Genomic DNA, 15,426 nt, shown 5'->3' on the forward strand with positions numbered 1-15,426 from the left:
AAAGTTATCCCAGCCTCCTCCCTGCCTGAGGCTGTGCTGTCCTCCTCCCCACCTGAGGCTGTGCTGTCTTCCTCCTCCCTGCCTGAGGCTCTGCTGTCCTCCTCCTTGCCTGAGGTTGTCCCAGCCTCCTCCCTGCCTGTGGCTGTTTTATCCTCCTCCTCCCTTTCTGAGATTGTGCTGTCCTCTCCTCTGTCTGAGGCTGTCCCGTCCTCCCCCCTGCGTGAGACTGTCCTGTCCTCCCCGCCTGAGATTGTCCCTTCCTCTACCCTGCCTAAAGTTATCCCAGCCTCCTCCCTGCCTGAGGCTGTGCTGTCCTCCTCCCCACCTGAGGCTGTGCTGTCTTCCTCCTCCCTGCCTGAGGCTGTGCTGTCCTCCTCCTTGTCTGAGGTTGTCCCAGCCTCCTCCCTGCCTGTGGCTGTTCTATCCTCCTCCTCCCTTTCTGAGGCTGTGCTGTCCTCTCCTCTGTCTGAGGCTGTCCCGTCCTCCCCCCTGCCTGAGACTGTCCTGTCCTCCTCCCCTCCTGAGGTTGTCCCGGCCTCTACCCTGCCTAAAGTTATCCCAGCCTCCTCCCTGCCTGAGGCTGTGCTGTCTTCCTCCTCCCCACCTGAGGCTGTCCTGTCCTCCCCCCTGCCTGAGACTGTCCTGTCTTCCTCCCCACCTGAGGATGTCCCAGACTCCCCCCTGCCTGAGACTGTCCTGTCCTCCTCCCCGCCTGAGGTTGTCCTGGCCTCTACCCTGCCTAAAGTTATCCCAGCCTCCTCCCTGCCTGTGGCTGTCCTGGCTTCCTCCCTGTCTGAGGCTGTTCTATCCTCCTCCTCCCTTTCTGAGGCTGTGCTGTCCTCTCCTCTATCTGAGGCTGTCTTGTCCTCCCCCCTTCCTGAGCCTGTCCTGTCCTCCTCCCTGCCTGAAGATGTCCCAGCCTCCTCCTTGCCTGAGACTGTCCTGGCTTCCTCCCTGTCTGAGGCTGTGCCGTCCTCCACTCTGCCTAAGGCTGTGCTGTCCTCCTTCCTGCCTAACGCTGTGCTGTCCTCCTCCCCGCCTAAGGCTGTTCTAGCCTCCTCCCTGACTGAGGTTGTCCCGTCCTCAGATTCTGTCCCTGACTCCTGTGCTTCCTGTGCCCTTGTGCTTGGGCTACCCCTTAGGACCCCCATTACCTCTTCTTCCTTCCCGGCCTCATTGGCTGCAGACCCTTGGATCTCCTGTGCAACCGCTTCCTTGACCGGCTGCTCTAATGACTCCCTGCTGTCCCCTGCTACCTTTTGCCCATCAGCACCTGCCTCCCCCTCAGGCTCCCTGTGCCAGGTCCACTCTGACTCCGCCTTCCTGGCCACCTCTGGTTTTCTTTCCCTGACCTCTTCCGCCTCCTCCTCCTGTTCCCAGGTTCTCAGTGTCTCCTCTCTGTTCACTTCCTGCTCATTGGGCCTTTGACTCTCCTGGGCTTGGCTGCTGTTGTCTCGAGCAGCCTCACACCCTGCCTCGGACTCCTTTCTGGACTCTAAGTGGGCCCTTGGCTCCTGGCACCTGGCAGCCTTGGTTGCCTCCCAGACCCCAGTGTCCTGCCTATGTGCCTGAGACCCATGGGAGCTGCCTTCTTCCCAACCCCAGGTCTGTTCTGTAGCTGAACTTCCCTCCTGGGTTCTTCCAGCCTCTCCGGGCCCTCCCAGCCCTCTATCCTCCTGGCTTTGGCTGCCTCCAAGGCCCTCCAGGGCCTCCTGGGCTCCCTTCTCTTCAGGCTTCCCTGGCCTTCCTGCAGCCACCTCCCCCAGTTCCTCGGCTGCCCTCGCCTCCTTCCTCTCTGCAGTGGGGACCTCATCTCCCATAAGGTAGGAGACAAAGGAGCTGAGGGAATCCTAGAAGAGAAGGGGGAGGGGATAAAGGCATAAAGGGGAAGCCCAGCCCTCTCCCTGGGGACCCAGGCCCAGAGGAACTCAGGCCACAGAAGAGGGGCTCTGGGATCTGGGAGGGGAAAGAGAACTGGATTTGCAGAAGGAAAAGGAAAAGGTTAGATTAGGGGTAGGTGGGTGTGTCTGTGGAGGTGGGGGGATTGAAATCCAGAAATTATCAGGCTAGGAGGCTATCTGATCTTGGGAAAGGGATAGTCTGAGGAGAGTTTCAAAGGGAGGAGGGGAGGGGAGGCCCCAGGGAGCAGGGTGAAAGTCTCTGGCATTGCTTTGCCCCTCTCACCAGTGCTCCCCGTAAGGCCTGATGCAGCCCAGGGAGATGTAGCCGGAGGAAATCCATCCTGTCTGTCTCTGTCTGTGTGTCCAGAAAGCTGACAAATGACCGTCCCCACCCACCGAGACAAGCCAGTCTTCCCCGGGGGCCCAAGACACTTCCTCTTCCCCTGTGTCTCCCTGACGCATCCCCCGTCCAGGCCCTGCCCACCCTCTGCCATGCCCACAGCAGCTTCCAGCCCTGGCTGGGAAATAGGTATGCATCACACAGGGGATTCAGGTGCATATTTGGAGCTGAAGGGCAAGCAGGGAGGCCATAAAGAAAAACATGGGAGCAGGAGACCTCAGAATTGGGGAGGGGGGGAGGGGACGTGTGGCAACTGCAGCTCAAGTGACTCAGGTCTTATATTCACACCTCAGCCATTTCCGGCTCCCCCCAAGCCACAGCCACTCTGTGAGAGGAAGCTGGGGTTTGTGGTTCCTGTTTTGCCTAGGGACAAGGAGTAGGAGTGAAGAGGGGCTGGTAAGAGCTTTGGCTTCTCATTTCAGGGTCATTAATGCTTCCTCAAGGGGAAGAAGCGGCTGGATTGGAGGCTCCAGGGCCCACTGCCTCATCCGTAGTCGTTCTTGCAAAACAAAACTTGGCTAAGCTTTGTATTGTGGTTATTTGTGTCTACCTCCCACCCTCCTGTGAGTTCCTTGAAGGCAGAGGCCACGTATGACATGTTGCTGAGTTTGTCAGGTCCCGCATGGGTAGTAGGATACCATTTTTCATTGGTTGAGTAACCTGGGAATCTGACCAAAGGGGGCACATTTCAAACAGCAGTCTGAGGACTTGGTGGTGAGAAAGAGCTGGTAGAGGTGGGCACCAGCTGGTGGAAGCCCATAGAAGAGATTAGCAGGGGAAGGACTCAATGAAGAAAATTCAGGATGCTGCTTTACCACCTAGAGGAAGGTAAGAGAATGATCACTTCTTATTTTGGACTATGTGAAGTGACTTTGATCTAAACCTCTTCCCGCAATCCCCTCCCTGACCCCCACTTTCTGAATTTCCAATTAGAGGAACTAGATGAGATCACGAATCAGAATCTTGGACCTTAGAATCATCTGGTCTAAGCATTCTTGATGCAGGCAGGAATTCTGCCGCAGCCTGCTGAGCCAAGCACATCTGCCCCTTGTGCTCTATTTCCTATTGTTAAAAGGGCCTCTAAGGTCAGCTTTAGTTCTAACCTTGTATCATCACCAGCAACTTTCCTTTTTTTTGTTTTCTCATCTGTAAAACCAGAGGTTGGACTATTTCTGTGATATTCTTTGGTTCTGAGATAATTTGGGGAAAGGGATCTCTTTAATGCTTTGGATACTGCCAGTAGACAGAAATCCTCTTCTTAAGTGAGAATTATCTTGATTTTCAGTTCTTAAAGCAATGTAAGGGCAACGGAGAGAAATAAGAATGCCCTGAAGCTGGCTGTCTTTGTTCCCAGCTAGAAACGGGGACCAGAGTAGCCGGGAGGCCATATTTATTTCTGGCAACTGAGGGCCGCGAAAGGAGCTGAAGCCGCTCGCTGCCATGACTAGTGCTGGCACGACAAGGCCAAGAACTTGCGCGCGGCTAGTCTGACGTCACGGCTCTTCTTGCTGATCCCACCCGCTCCAGTTTTAAACCAGCGGTTCCAGGGTTCTCCCGGCCTCTCTCAGTCCCTCGCCCCGAGGCTGGGAAAGCCCGAAGCCAAGGCAGAGAGAGGACCCGGAAGTTGTGGTGACCTCCGAGCACGTGATGAGGGGGCCCGCTGGCGCTGTCACGTGACCGGTCAACCTGCGGTACCTCGAGGCCGAACTTGCAGCTGCTCTTAAAGGTACAGACCGCGGAGCCCCCTGCTTTAAAGGGGGCTGGGCAGAGTCCCACAGGTGGGGCGTGATGCGGGGGTGCGAGGGCGCGAGATGGACCCCCGGGGTAACGTGGTGGGTCGCCCGGCGCGAGTGCAGACCAGAAGCCGGAGCTGGGACCTGCAGTGGGGCGTTGATCTTCTCATCTGTCGCAGACCCTCACCCGCCAGGTCGGAGCCAATTCTGGACCCTCGCTGACTTTGAACCCTTCGCGGGGTCTGAATTTGATGCCATGGGAGGCTGTGCGGGCTCGCGGCGGCGCCTTTTGGATTCCGAGGGTGCGTATTCCCGCCCACCCTCCTGAGAGTGACAGCCTCTGCCCTGCGACCCACCTGACTCGAGGCTCGGGCTCTGGCTCGGCCCCGGGGAGGACACCCGTGGGGCCTTCGTGCCCCTGCGAGTGGGGTAGGGGTCATGCTGTCTTCTTCTCGCCCTCCCAGGGGAGGAGACCGCCCCAGAACCTCGGCCCCCCTTGTCGGACCGTCAGGGCGCCCTTTGGAAGAACGCGATGGGTTTCTGGTGAGTGGCCCCAAGAGTTCAGCAGAAGTAAAAATGGGGTGGGAAGAGTTGGGAAGCAACAGGAGGAAAAAGGCAAGAAAGAGTTGAGCTGCGAAAAGAAGCCGAATTCACAAATATTTACTAAACCCGGTTGGTTTGCCCTGAGGCGGTGTGTAAACCTCCAAGACTCGCTTATTTACTTAAACCTTCACATTTGGGCCAGATCTTCATATCACCTGTAGGACTACTTACTTTATGTTTTTACTTCAAGCACTTCAGAATTTAAATTTTGTAAATATGTGTATTTTTTAGAAGAAAACTTTAAATCACTACTCTAGATGGGAAGCCAATGTTTTTCCTAATGCACGTTTTAATAAACGCATTCCCACTTTTTAAAAGGTCACCATCTACCTCCTGAAATCATTCCAGTATTGGGCCTTGGGAAGTCCTTCTAGTGCTAACCTGAACATCGAGGGCTTAGGTGGCACACTGGGTTGGAAGTGACTTCCCATGTGACTCTGGAAGAGTCCCATCACCTCTCTCAGCCTCTGGTTGACAGCAGCAAAATGGGAAGAACGGTGGGAACACTTTATAGACTTGTGAAAAGAGCACATGAAATCTCTGGCACTGGGCCCAGTTCCTTTCCCATCACTGAGTGCAGCTCTGGGAAATGAGAGTAAGCAAAAAAAGATCCTTCATGGGTCATAAAGGGCTTTGGTATGATCTTGTTTAATCCCCACAGCCCCCTGTGAGGTAGTGAGAAGAAAAACCTGTATCCCCATTTACAGGTGAGTAGTCCAAGGCCACTCAAGTAGGAAGTGGCAGGCTTTTTTTTTTTTTTTTTAAGATTTTATTTGTTTATCAGAGAGAGTGAGAGGCAAGCGGAGGAGGGAGGGAAGCAGGCTCCCCACTGAGCAAGGATCCCGATGCAGGACTCCATCCCAGGATCCTGGGATCATGACCTGAGCCAAAGGCAGATGCTTAACCAACTGAGCCACCCAGGTGTCCCCAAGGAAGCGGCAGACTTGGAACCTGAACTCGGTTCTTTGGGCTTCAAGCCCCAGGATCTTTCTCTACTGTTCCACAGCACATCAGAAACAGTGGATCGGTGGATGAGAAATGCCCCAGGAATTGAACCATGGTGGGAGCTTGGAGGAGAGAGTCATCAAGGATGACTTTCTTCTCTTCCTGGAAGAGACAAGATGTGAACCCAAGTCTGTCATCCCAAAGCCCGTATTTCTAGCCCAAACACCGAAATGGAGATGGGGTGTGGTGAGAGAGAAAAACAAGGGAGCTAACTGAAGGCCACGGGAAGGGGAGATTTGGTGCTAGGACTGTGAGTAGATTGTAAGCCTGGAAGGAGGTTAAGATCTGTTCTTGTATGTCAGTTATATCTCAATAAAACTGAAGGGGGGAAAAAAGTCTGTCCTGCTCACTCCAGGCTCCTGGGCCTTTGCAACAACTTCTCCTACGTGGTGATGCTCAGCGCGGCCCATGACATCCTTAGCCACCAGAGGGCGTCTGGGAACCAGAGCCACGTAAGTGACCCTTTCCACCACCACCACCATGTTTAGTCCTTATGGGAAGATGAGGGACTCACCCTAGAGCAGGGACGCCTTTGAAAAACTCATGGAATGGGGTGGCCAAGGGGTGGGGCAAGGGGACTAAAGTTCCCAGTCTCCCAGACCACAGAGCAGGAAGGGTTTTTAAGAAGCCATTGATGCCACATAGACAAACTCAGATGTTGGCTGAATGGGGCCATGGTCTATGACAGCGTTTCTTAACCCCAGCGCTGTTAATTTTAGGCTGGAGAATTCTTTGTTGTGGAGCTTTCCTGTGCATTGTACGGTGCTTAGTATCACCCCCATCCTCTACCGGTAGCATACCGTACCCTGTTCTATAGTTGAGACAAGAATGCCTGCAGGCATTGCCGAATGTTCCCTGGGGGTGTATAATCACCTCCAGTTGAGAACCTCTTGTCTGATGAGCTGGAGACAGGGCGGGGGGTCTCTGCGGAAGGAGTACAACCACCACCTTGCCGAGTCCAACAGGGAATTTGGTCCAAGGTCAGCTTTTCTGGAAACCCATTTCTTTTTCTTGGCTGAAAAAGACTTTATCAAATTATTTAAAATCTTGCCGTTTACATATTCACGTGTCTACATAAAACAGTTCCTTGTAATCCTCGGGTCAGGGGGTGCTGAGGTGGGCCACCCATGAGCCTGGCAGAGAAGCAAATGAGACCAGGCTTGGAGCCACAGGGCTTTAAAAAACTGGATGTCCTCCTAGGGGCCTCAGAGGAGTAGGGCGAAGAGGAAAGGGTCACCTCGGGGGTTTGGTTTAACCCCACCCTCGCAGATCTCTAACTGAATCTCCTTTCCCGTCCTCAGGGGAGAGGGACCCATTTCCACACTGTAGCCTTACTGTGTAGGTGCCCACTCCCTAAAATCAATGTGGCAAACACACCCGAGCATCCACTGGAAGAGGTCCTTATGAGTACACTTATATCAGAGAAAACAAGGCACCTTGGGAGCTCTACAGCTCACTCTCCCACCTGTATCTCATTCCGGACAGAAAGTGGAAATTTGGAAACCCATTTTTTTTTAATGAAAGCTCCTGAATGTGTTACCCAAGTAGAGCCCATTTAAGGGGCCATCCTTGCCCTTAGTTTGAGGATTTCTATGGTAACCTCACCCTCCCGGTCGTGCACCCAGAGAAACTGAGGTCCCAAGAGGCCAGTGTTGACCCAAGGCCATCCCTCAAGTTAGGGCTGAGCTGGGACTGGAGCCAGGCCTTTTTTTGTGTCTCCTCCTGCCTCCCTGGGTGAGAGAATATTCTCTGTCATCAGGTGGACCCACACCCACCGCCCACCCCCCACAATAGCTCATCTCGATTTGACTGCAACTCTGTCTCCACGGCTGTGAGTACCCATCTGGTCCGCCCCTGACCCCACCCCCCCAGTCCCTCGGCACCCAGCTGCGACCATCATGATTGTAATAATTAAGATCATTTCCTGAGCCTTTTCTGTGTGTAGCATGCATTGGCTCATGTAATCCTCATAGTGGCACTGTGAGCTAAGCACTGTAAACCTCCCCCCATTTTCCAGATGAGGGAACTGAAGTTCTTGAGACAATGCTAAGGAACGGCAGAGCTGGGACTTGAACCCAGATCTGTCTGACCTCAGAGCCTGTGTCTGCAGCAGGTCGACCTGGCTGGTGTCTGTCTTCCCTTGGTCACTTGGTTGGGAGGCTTGTCCCTGGGACCGTCTGGCATCTCACTCTCTTCTTCTGTTCCAGGCAGTGCTTCTGGCAGATATCCTCCCCACCCTCGTCATCAAATTGCTGGCTCCTCTTGGTCTGCATCTGCTGCCCTACAGGTCTGAGTGGGGGTGGCGCGAGGAAGGGCAGGTGGGACCTGAAGAGTGGGGAGGCCAGGAGGGCTAAGGAAGTGGCGGGAGGGCTGGGGAGTTGTGGGCAGAAGCTGACCTTCCTCTTCCCTCCCAACCTCTCGCCCTCAGCCCCCGGGTTCTCGTCAGTGGGATTTGTGCCGCTGGAAGCTTCGTCCTGGTTGCCTTCTCTCATTCAGTGGGGACCAGCCTGTGTGGTGAGTGTGAGGTTCTGTGTCCGGTGGGGAACCCAGAGGAACCGAAACGGAGTATTGGGTAGTCTCCCCAACTTCCGAGAGGAAAGGGATTGTTCTTGTAACCCTCAGAAGCCTGCTGGGACTGTCACGAGTAGGAGATGGGAGATGAGGTCATTTTGGAGGGATGGGTGGTGGTTGGGGTCGGGGGTGGGGGGCAGAGACAGGAGGAAATGGATGGAGCTCGAGATGAGCAGAGTCCCCAAGGCTCTGTGACGGGGCCACTGAGGCATCCAGGATGCGTTCTTGCTCCGGAGTAGATAACTGGGTGGATGGAGGTCCCGTTCCCTATGAGAGGGCATGCAGCGGAGCCGGTTGGTTTTCTTTCAGATCTGAAGCCCTCCTCCACGCCCCCCCCACCCCCGCCGGTCCAGGGGATCTATTTTTAGCCCCTCTGAGCTGATGCAGAGGAGGCCGTGGCCAGACACCTCAGGGGATCGGGGCTATTAGGGAGGCTAGCTGTGGCCACTGCCATGCTTGTCCTCCCCCCAGGTGTGGTCTTGGCTAGCATCTCGTCAGGTCTGGGGGAAATCACCTTCCTCTCGCTCACTGCCTTCTACCCCAGGTAAGCAGGCAGAGCCGGGAGTGGGGGAGAGGACCCCCTGGTGCTGGCTTTGGTCCTTCCTCATCTCTTGTGTTCTTCTCAGGGCTGTGATCTCCTGGTGGTCCTCAGGAACTGGGGCAGCAGGGCTGCTGGGAGCATTGTCCTATCTGGGCCTCACCCAGGCTGGCCTCTCCCCACAGCACACCCTGCTGTCCATGCTGGGTATCCCCGCCCTGCTGCTGGCCAGGTAGGCTGCGTGGGCTGGGAGGATGAGGGATTCGAGGAGAGAACTAGATCGGGCCCCTCATCTTCAGATCCCGGCAGCCTTGTAAGGAGGGGATGTGGGCTCTGGACTGAGAGAGGCCTGGCTTGAGTTCTGGAGCTGCTCTAGTGTGAGACAAGGTGCCCCACCCCCGTGATTTTGCAGATTATTGCTTGGGACAAGGCCATGTAGAAAAAGTGAATCGATTTAAAGGAAAATAAGAAGCAGAAAATTTATATAGGAGGAGCGTAGACATGGCCGATATAAAAGAGACTGAAATTTGGGAAGTTCTGGCCCAGCACAGAATGAACACATAATAATCATTAGAAGAACAATGACAAGAAAATGGAGCTGACTTGCTTGGCAGGAGCCCGGAGTCCAAACAAGAGCGGGTGGGTAGAAACAGCAAGGAGCCAAATTTCAGTCCTAAGGAAGGAAGCGCTTTCCTCAGTCGGAGCTCTCTGGCACGGGATCGGAGGGGCTGCAAGGAGTGTAGAAATGATGGGGGGCTGCCCCGGGAGGGAGCAGCCTCTCCAGCCCGACAGAGGCGCTTCGGTCTCATCTTCCTCCCACCCGTTCCTAGCTATTTCTTTTTGCTCACACCTCCTGAGCCCCAGGACCCTGGAGGGGAAGAAGACGCAGAGACATCAGCACGGCAGCCCCTGATAGGCAGCGAGGCCCCAGGGTCGAAGCCAGGTAGGAGACCCAGGAGTCCCTCAGAGCCGTCACTCTCCCTCTGGACGGGTGTTGGCCTTTCCTCTCTCCAGTGGACACAGTCGGGAGGGGAGGTGGACGGCAGTGCCGGTTATGGTAAGAGCCAGCTGCATTCATCTACTCAAGAACTGCGCACTGGGGCACCTGAGGGGCTCAGTCGGTTAAGCGTCCGGCTCTTGATTGCGTCTCAGGTCATTATCTCAGGGTCATGGGATCGAGCCCCGCATTGGGCTCCACGCTGAGCGTGGAGTCTGCTTCCTTCTCTCGCTCCCTCGACCCCTCCCCCATTCCCATTCTCTGTCTTTCTCTCTCTCTCTCTCTCTCAAATAAAATCAATCCTAAAAAACAAACAAACAAACAAAAACAACCAGAAAACTGCTCAGTGAGTACTCACGGGTGCTGATGGTCACTGGGGCCACCGGGTGGCTGAGATGAGGAAAGGGGGCAGATTCATACACAAGTAGATGAATCGGGAACATGTTATTTTCGAGGCTTGGTAAGTGCTGGCCGGACATAAAGCAGGGATTGCTGCTAGGAACCAGGGGGCATAGAGAAGGGTGCCACCTAGAGGAGGTGGTCTGTGAAGGCCTTTTTGAGGAGGTATCATTGGGCTGAACTTTGAATGACAGGGAGTCAGCCTTACTGACTTACCGAGGGACAGGACATGGGGTGAACAGGTTGCAGGCCGAGGGAACAGCAAGTCCTAAGATCCTGTGGCAGGAAGGAGCTTGGATGTTCAGGAAGCAGGAGGAAGGGGCCAGTGTGGCTGGGTTGGAGAGTGTCCTTATCAGACTGTGTAAGAGCCATGGAGAGGTCCCACCAATTAATCCCCCCCCTTTTTTTTAAATCGTGGTGAAATACACCTAACATGAAGTTTACCAATTTAACCATTTTTTAAAAGAGGGCGAGTGTGGGGTGGGGAGGGGCAGGGAGAGAGAGAGAAAATCTTAAGCGCAGAGCCCGACACGGGGCTCCATCTCACAACCCCGAGATCATGACCTGAGCTGAAATCAAGAGTCAGACGCTCAACCGACTGAGCCACCCAGGCGCCCCTTAACCATTTTCGGTTGTACAATCCAGTGGAATTGAAGTGCATTCATGCTGAGGGTGTGAATGTGGTTGGTCCTTGCCCACCAGCACCCCTCTGCCGAGTCGCTGTGCCGACCTCACCTGCCCTTCCCTCCCTGTTCCCTGCAGACTCCAGCCCAAGCCTCTCCCTTCAGGAAAAGTGGACCGTGTTCAAGGTACGGATGGTGGCTGCAGCGGGTCCCCCCCCTGTGGCCAGTGCCCACCTGCCAGCCTTCTGCTCATGTCTTCTGACTCTTCCAGGGCCTGCTGCGGTACATCGTCCCGTTGGTCCTGGTTTACTTTGCGGAGTATTTCATCAATCAGGGACTTGTGAGTGAGGGCTGCTGGGAGGGGTGGAAGTAGCGATCGAGGCGGGGCCCCACATGTCTCTGTCCATCTGCCGTGTCTGCTCTTTGCCGCAGTTTGAGCTCCTGTTCTTCCGGAACACATCCCTGAGTCATGCTCAGCAGTATCGCTGGTAAGAAGGGTGAGGGGGTGGGCGGCAGGACGGGTGGGGGGCTGGGGGGCCCCTTGATAATAGGGCCTGGGGGCGGCCGGGGCCAGCCTGCTGCATAGGCACCCACAGGGGCTTCCTCCTCCTGCCTGCCCCCATCGAAGGTACCAGATGCTCTACCAGGCTGGCGTCTTTGTTTCCCGCTCTTCTCTCCGCTGCTGTCGCATCCGTTTCACGTGGGTCCTGGCCCTGCTGCAGGTACCGAGCCCGGCCCTCCCTCCGTTCCCACCTTGGCTCCCAGCTTCCCACACCCCAGGCTTCCTTCCCTCAGCAGAAAATGTTTGTTGCTAGTCGTCAGGTTCTGAGCCCAGGGAACAGAAGGCCAGCAGGGCTCCAGCTCCATGTAAAATGTGTGACGTCGGGAGCCTGGCAAAGCTGACTGCAAATCCCAGCCTCTGTTCTCTGTAGCTGTGTGACTTAGGGCAGGTCCCTGAACCAGCCTGAGCCAACATTTCCTCATCTATGAATCAGGCGGAGCCAACATCTACTTCTCAGGGTAGTCGCAACAAATACAGATGAGAAGAAGTGTTTTAATCCACTGGAAGCACTTAATGATTATTCCCACAAGCCTCGTGCAGAGACACAGGCTTTCAAATAACATTTGCACGGGTTAAAAAAAAAAAAAGTACTGTCCTTTTATTCTGGATGGTTCATTACGATAAAATCAGCGATGTTGTAGCCAGCAGGTTATTTACCGCGAGGCTGGTGAGCAAATTGAACTTCGTGTGGCCAAAGCATTACAGCGTTAAGTGAACACACACCGTTCTCGCCCACGGTCTAACCAAGGTAGCGTCACATGACCAGCGTTCATTGTTTCAAGGTCCTGAGTCTATAGCCCCTGAAGGTAGCTATCAAAGTTAACCTAATGTTAGTTCAGGAAAGTCCTTTTTTAATAAACTGAGGCCAGTTCTAGGATAACAAGATACAGACCAAGTATAGGTCGCACGGGAGTGTCATGGGGGCGCCCTGTGCCTGTCCTCCAGCTTTCTCCCTTCTTTGAGCAGTACCGCTAGTCCAGGGCCTTGTACCCCAAAAGCCCCAAGTCGTTGCGTCAACAATTCTGAACTCGGGGTTCTTCGTTAGATGCCACCGAAATGGGTAGCTTAGGATTTTAGCTGTAGTTTTAACCGAGGCTGGTCTGTAGAATTGGCGGCTTGTAATCACTGAGTTCCATTACAGAAGTGGCCTCACGCTACAAACTAAAGCGCTGACAGGGTGTCGCCAGTCACATCAGCGGCGCGGGGATGTGTTCCTTTAAATGCAGATCTCTGAGCTCACTTCATTAGAACCTTCGAGGGCAAGGCCTGTGTGGGTCACAAGATGGCCGGGTGATCTGTATGTATATCGAGCATGTGAGCCGCCATGGCAGCCTCCACACTGGGGAGGCAACCCTATGCGCCCAGGCCTGGGACACTGGGGTCCTCTGAAGGACTGGGGCACAGAGGAGGGACCTACTCCCCTAGGTGGGGTCAGAGAGGCTTCCTTAAAGACATGAGAACGCCTCGGCCAGAGTTTCTCAACCTTGGCAGTGTTGACATTTGGGGTTGGATCATTCTTTGGTGAGGGGCTTTCCATGCACCACAGAACTGAGCGGCGTCCATGGCCTCTACCCACTCCCTCCCCACTCGCAGCAGCCAAGAACATGTTTAGATGTTGCCAAGTGTCCCCTGGGTGGCAAAAGTCACACCCAGTTGAGAACTGCCTATTGACACCCATAGTCTCAGTCTGGTAAAATGGTGGTAGAGGGGTGGGTCTCTCTCTTCAGGGAGCCCTTGGGAGGAGGCACGAGCGCCCAGGAGCGGGAGGGGTCCTGATCCAAGCTGGGCTGCAAACAGTGGTGACCAGGAAACCCAAAGTGAGGGAAGGGGAATAGCGTTCCAGGAGCGATATGAGCCAAGGTGAAGTTGGGAGAGAGACCTACAACGTCTAGGGTGCTGGGACAGGAGAGGGAGAAGGCCCACCCCAGATCCCAGGGTCTGGTAGGCCAGCTGGGTGTTGGGATTTGACCTGGGCTTTTCAGCCCTCTCAGTATCTCCCAGAACCAGGGGCCACTGGATGGGATGGCAGCCTTTGGTCCCAGGCTCAATGCCCCCCTCCACCTGCATCCCCAGTGCTTCAACTTGGCCTTCCTGCTGGTGGACGTGTGGTTGAACTTCCTGCCCAGCATCTACCTCGTCTTCCTGATCATTCTGTATGAGGGGCTCCTCGGAGGGGCTGCCTACGTGAACACCTTCCACAACATCGCCCTGGAGGTCAGCACCAGCTGGGCGAGGGCGCGGGGAGGCCTCTCTGGGGAAGGCCTGGGCCGGGGTGGCCAGGACTAAAGCCTCACCCCTGCTTCCTGCCCTCCGCAGACAAGTGATGAGCATCGGGAATTTGCCATGGCAGCCGCCTGCATCTCCGACACTTTGGGAATCTCCCTGTCGGGGCTCTTGGCCCTGCCTCTGCACGACTTCCTTTGTCACCTGCCGTGATGCTCTGCTTTCTCACTCGGGCCTGTACTGACAGGCCGGCAAGACAGACCGCGGGCCTGCAGCCCAGAGCTCGCCCACGAGCTCTGCCCCAGGCTTCCCTGAGCGGCTGGGGTGCAGAGACGTGCTGAGGTCTTGTTCCCCTGTGAGCGAGCCAGCAGTTTTTGCCCACTCCCAGGCTGGCCTTCGGGAGTTTCTTCATGGCGTTACGTCCTCAGAATAAATTCCTATTTTATCAGTTTTATTAATTGACTCCTGTGGCATTTTTCTGCTTGGAAAAAAATGTTCTCTTGTTATATGAGTAATACAAACCCACTTTGGAATATATGCAGGAGAGTATAAAGAAAGCATTTCAGGGGCGCCTGGGTGGCACAGCGGTTAAGCGTCTGCCTTCGGCTCAGGGCGTGATCCCAGCATTGTGGGATCGAGCCCCACCTCAGGCTCCTCCGCTATGAGCCTGCTTCTTCCTCTCCCACTCCCCCTGCTTGTGTTCCCTCTCTCGCTGGCTGTCTCTATCTCTGTCAAATAAATAAATAAAATCCTTAAAAAAAAAAAAAGAAAGAAAGAAAGCATTTCAGCAGATTTCTACCTAGTCTTTGAGGCTTTACTCATTCATTCATTCATTCATTCACTGTATGGGGCAATCTACGTATATTTTCCCCCAACATGTAAGTTTACAAACATACAGAGAGGTTGAAAGAATGCCTACAATAAGTGCTCCTTTTTTTTTTTTTTTAAGATTTTATTTATTTATTTGACAGAGATAGAGACAGCCAGCGAGAGAGGGAACACAAGCAGGGGGAGTGGGAGAGGAAGAAGCAGGCTTCCGTGGGAAGAGCCTGACATGGGGCTCGATCCCAGAACTCCAGGATCACGCCCTGAGCTGAAGGCAGATGCTTAACGACTGAGCCACCCAGGCGCCCCATACGATAAGTGCTCCCGTAGGCACCACCTGGGTTCTGTGGTGAAGATTTTGCTACATTACTTTATCACATATGTAACACTCTATCCAAATGAGTCTCTGATTTTTGTACTGTATTTCAAAGCAGGAGGCTGGCTTTAATACACTTCCCTATGGTTTTTTTAAAGACTTTGTTTTATTTTTAAAAAGATTTTATTTATTTGACAGCACAAGCAGGGGGAGCAGCAGAGGGAGAGGAAGAAGCAGACTTCCCACTGAGCAGGGAGCCATATGCAGGACTTGATCCCAAGACCCCGGGATTGTGACCCAAGCCGAAGGCAGATGCCTAACTGACTGAACCACCCAGGCGCCCCAATATTTTGTTTTTAAGTAATCTCTACGTCTAGCATGGGGCTCGAACCCACAATCCCGCAATCAAGACTCTCATGCTCCACCGGAGTGAGTCAGCCAGACGCCCCTAATACACTTCCCTCTAAACGCTTCAGCATGTGCCTTAACTAGAGTCCAGTATTTTTGTACAGTCCTTTTTTTTGGTACAATTTTTATATAGTAAAATGCACAAGTCGTTATATATTTTTAAAGTAACTAATGCTGGCTCAGCAGTGTTTCCCATACTCCCATGTTTGCCATGTCTGTGCATAACAATACTTTTATTCACTTAATATTTTTCATTAAATGACTTGTAATATAAATTTTTTAAGGGACGCTTAATGCTCCTATCGAAATCATGAGTCTGAAA

At 54.1% G+C, this 15,426-nt stretch overlaps 2 protein-coding genes across 5 annotated transcripts in view; one reads left to right on the forward strand and one right to left on the reverse strand.

Annotated features, from left to right (window-relative positions):
• APOBR (apolipoprotein B receptor) overlaps positions 1–2,312 on the reverse strand; it is a 5,138-nt gene extending 2,826 nt beyond the window's left edge. Inside the window, 2 exon segments of the mRNA XM_040635135.1 lie at positions 1–1,850; positions 2,185–2,312. The exon segment at positions 1–1,850 is cut by the window's left edge and continues 4 nt beyond it. Of these exon segments, the coding sequence (XP_040491069.1) occupies positions 1–1,850; positions 2,185–2,241 (1,907 nt within the window). The 5' untranslated portion in view covers positions 2,242–2,312.
• Positions 2,313–2,728: 416 nt separating this feature from the next.
• On the forward strand, positions 2,729–14,009 carry CLN3 (CLN3 lysosomal/endosomal transmembrane protein, battenin). 4 transcript variants are annotated; one of them, XR_005836012.1, is made up of 18 exons: positions 2,729–3,129; positions 3,656–4,027; positions 4,214–4,336; positions 4,499–4,577; positions 5,299–5,344; positions 5,998–6,094; positions 7,402–7,473; positions 7,850–7,929; positions 8,071–8,156; positions 8,685–8,757; positions 8,840–8,983; positions 9,582–9,694; positions 10,910–10,956; positions 11,042–11,110; positions 11,203–11,258; positions 11,399–11,492; positions 11,974–12,080; positions 13,406–13,532. XR_005836012.1 is itself a non-coding variant. In XM_040635136.1 (18 exons), exons 3-18 carry the CDS (start codon positions 4,286–4,288, stop codon positions 13,766–13,768), a joined length of 1,368 nt encoding a protein of 455 aa, XP_040491070.1. In that variant the 5' UTR covers positions 2,740–3,129; positions 3,656–4,027; positions 4,214–4,285; the 3' UTR covers positions 13,769–14,009. The 4 variants fall into 4 exon arrangements, 3 of the variants coding, with proteins under 3 accessions (XP_008683451.1, XP_040491070.1, XP_008683450.1); XM_040635136.1 differs by lacking the exon at positions 11,974–12,080 and adding an exon at positions 13,649–14,009 and having other exon boundaries at positions 2,740–3,129; positions 13,406–13,546; XM_008685228.2 differs by lacking the exon at positions 11,974–12,080 and adding an exon at positions 13,649–14,009 and having other exon boundaries at positions 2,740–3,129; positions 3,829–4,027; positions 13,406–13,546.
• Positions 14,010–15,426: the final 1,417 nt, after the last annotated feature.

Source organism: Ursus maritimus, unplaced genomic scaffold, assembly GCF_017311325.1.
Source record: "Ursus maritimus isolate PB19 unplaced genomic scaffold, ASM1731132v1 scaffold_2, whole genome shotgun sequence".
NCBI classification, from domain to species: Eukaryota; Metazoa; Chordata; class Mammalia; order Carnivora; family Ursidae; genus Ursus; species Ursus maritimus.

Coding starts and splice junctions, on each gene's coding strand:
- CLN3 (XM_040635136.1), top strand. CDS start 4,286: ATGCCATGGGAGGCTGTGCGGGCTCGCGGCGGCGCCTTTTGGATTCCG. Junction 4,578..5,298: donor AAGAACGCGATGGGTTTCTG/GTGAGTGGCCCC, acceptor TAATCCCCACAG/CCCCCTGTGAGGTAGTGAGA. Junction 8,758..8,839: donor CTCACTGCCTTCTACCCCAG/GTAAGCAGGCAG, acceptor TGTTCTTCTCAG/GGCTGTGATCTCCTGGTGGT.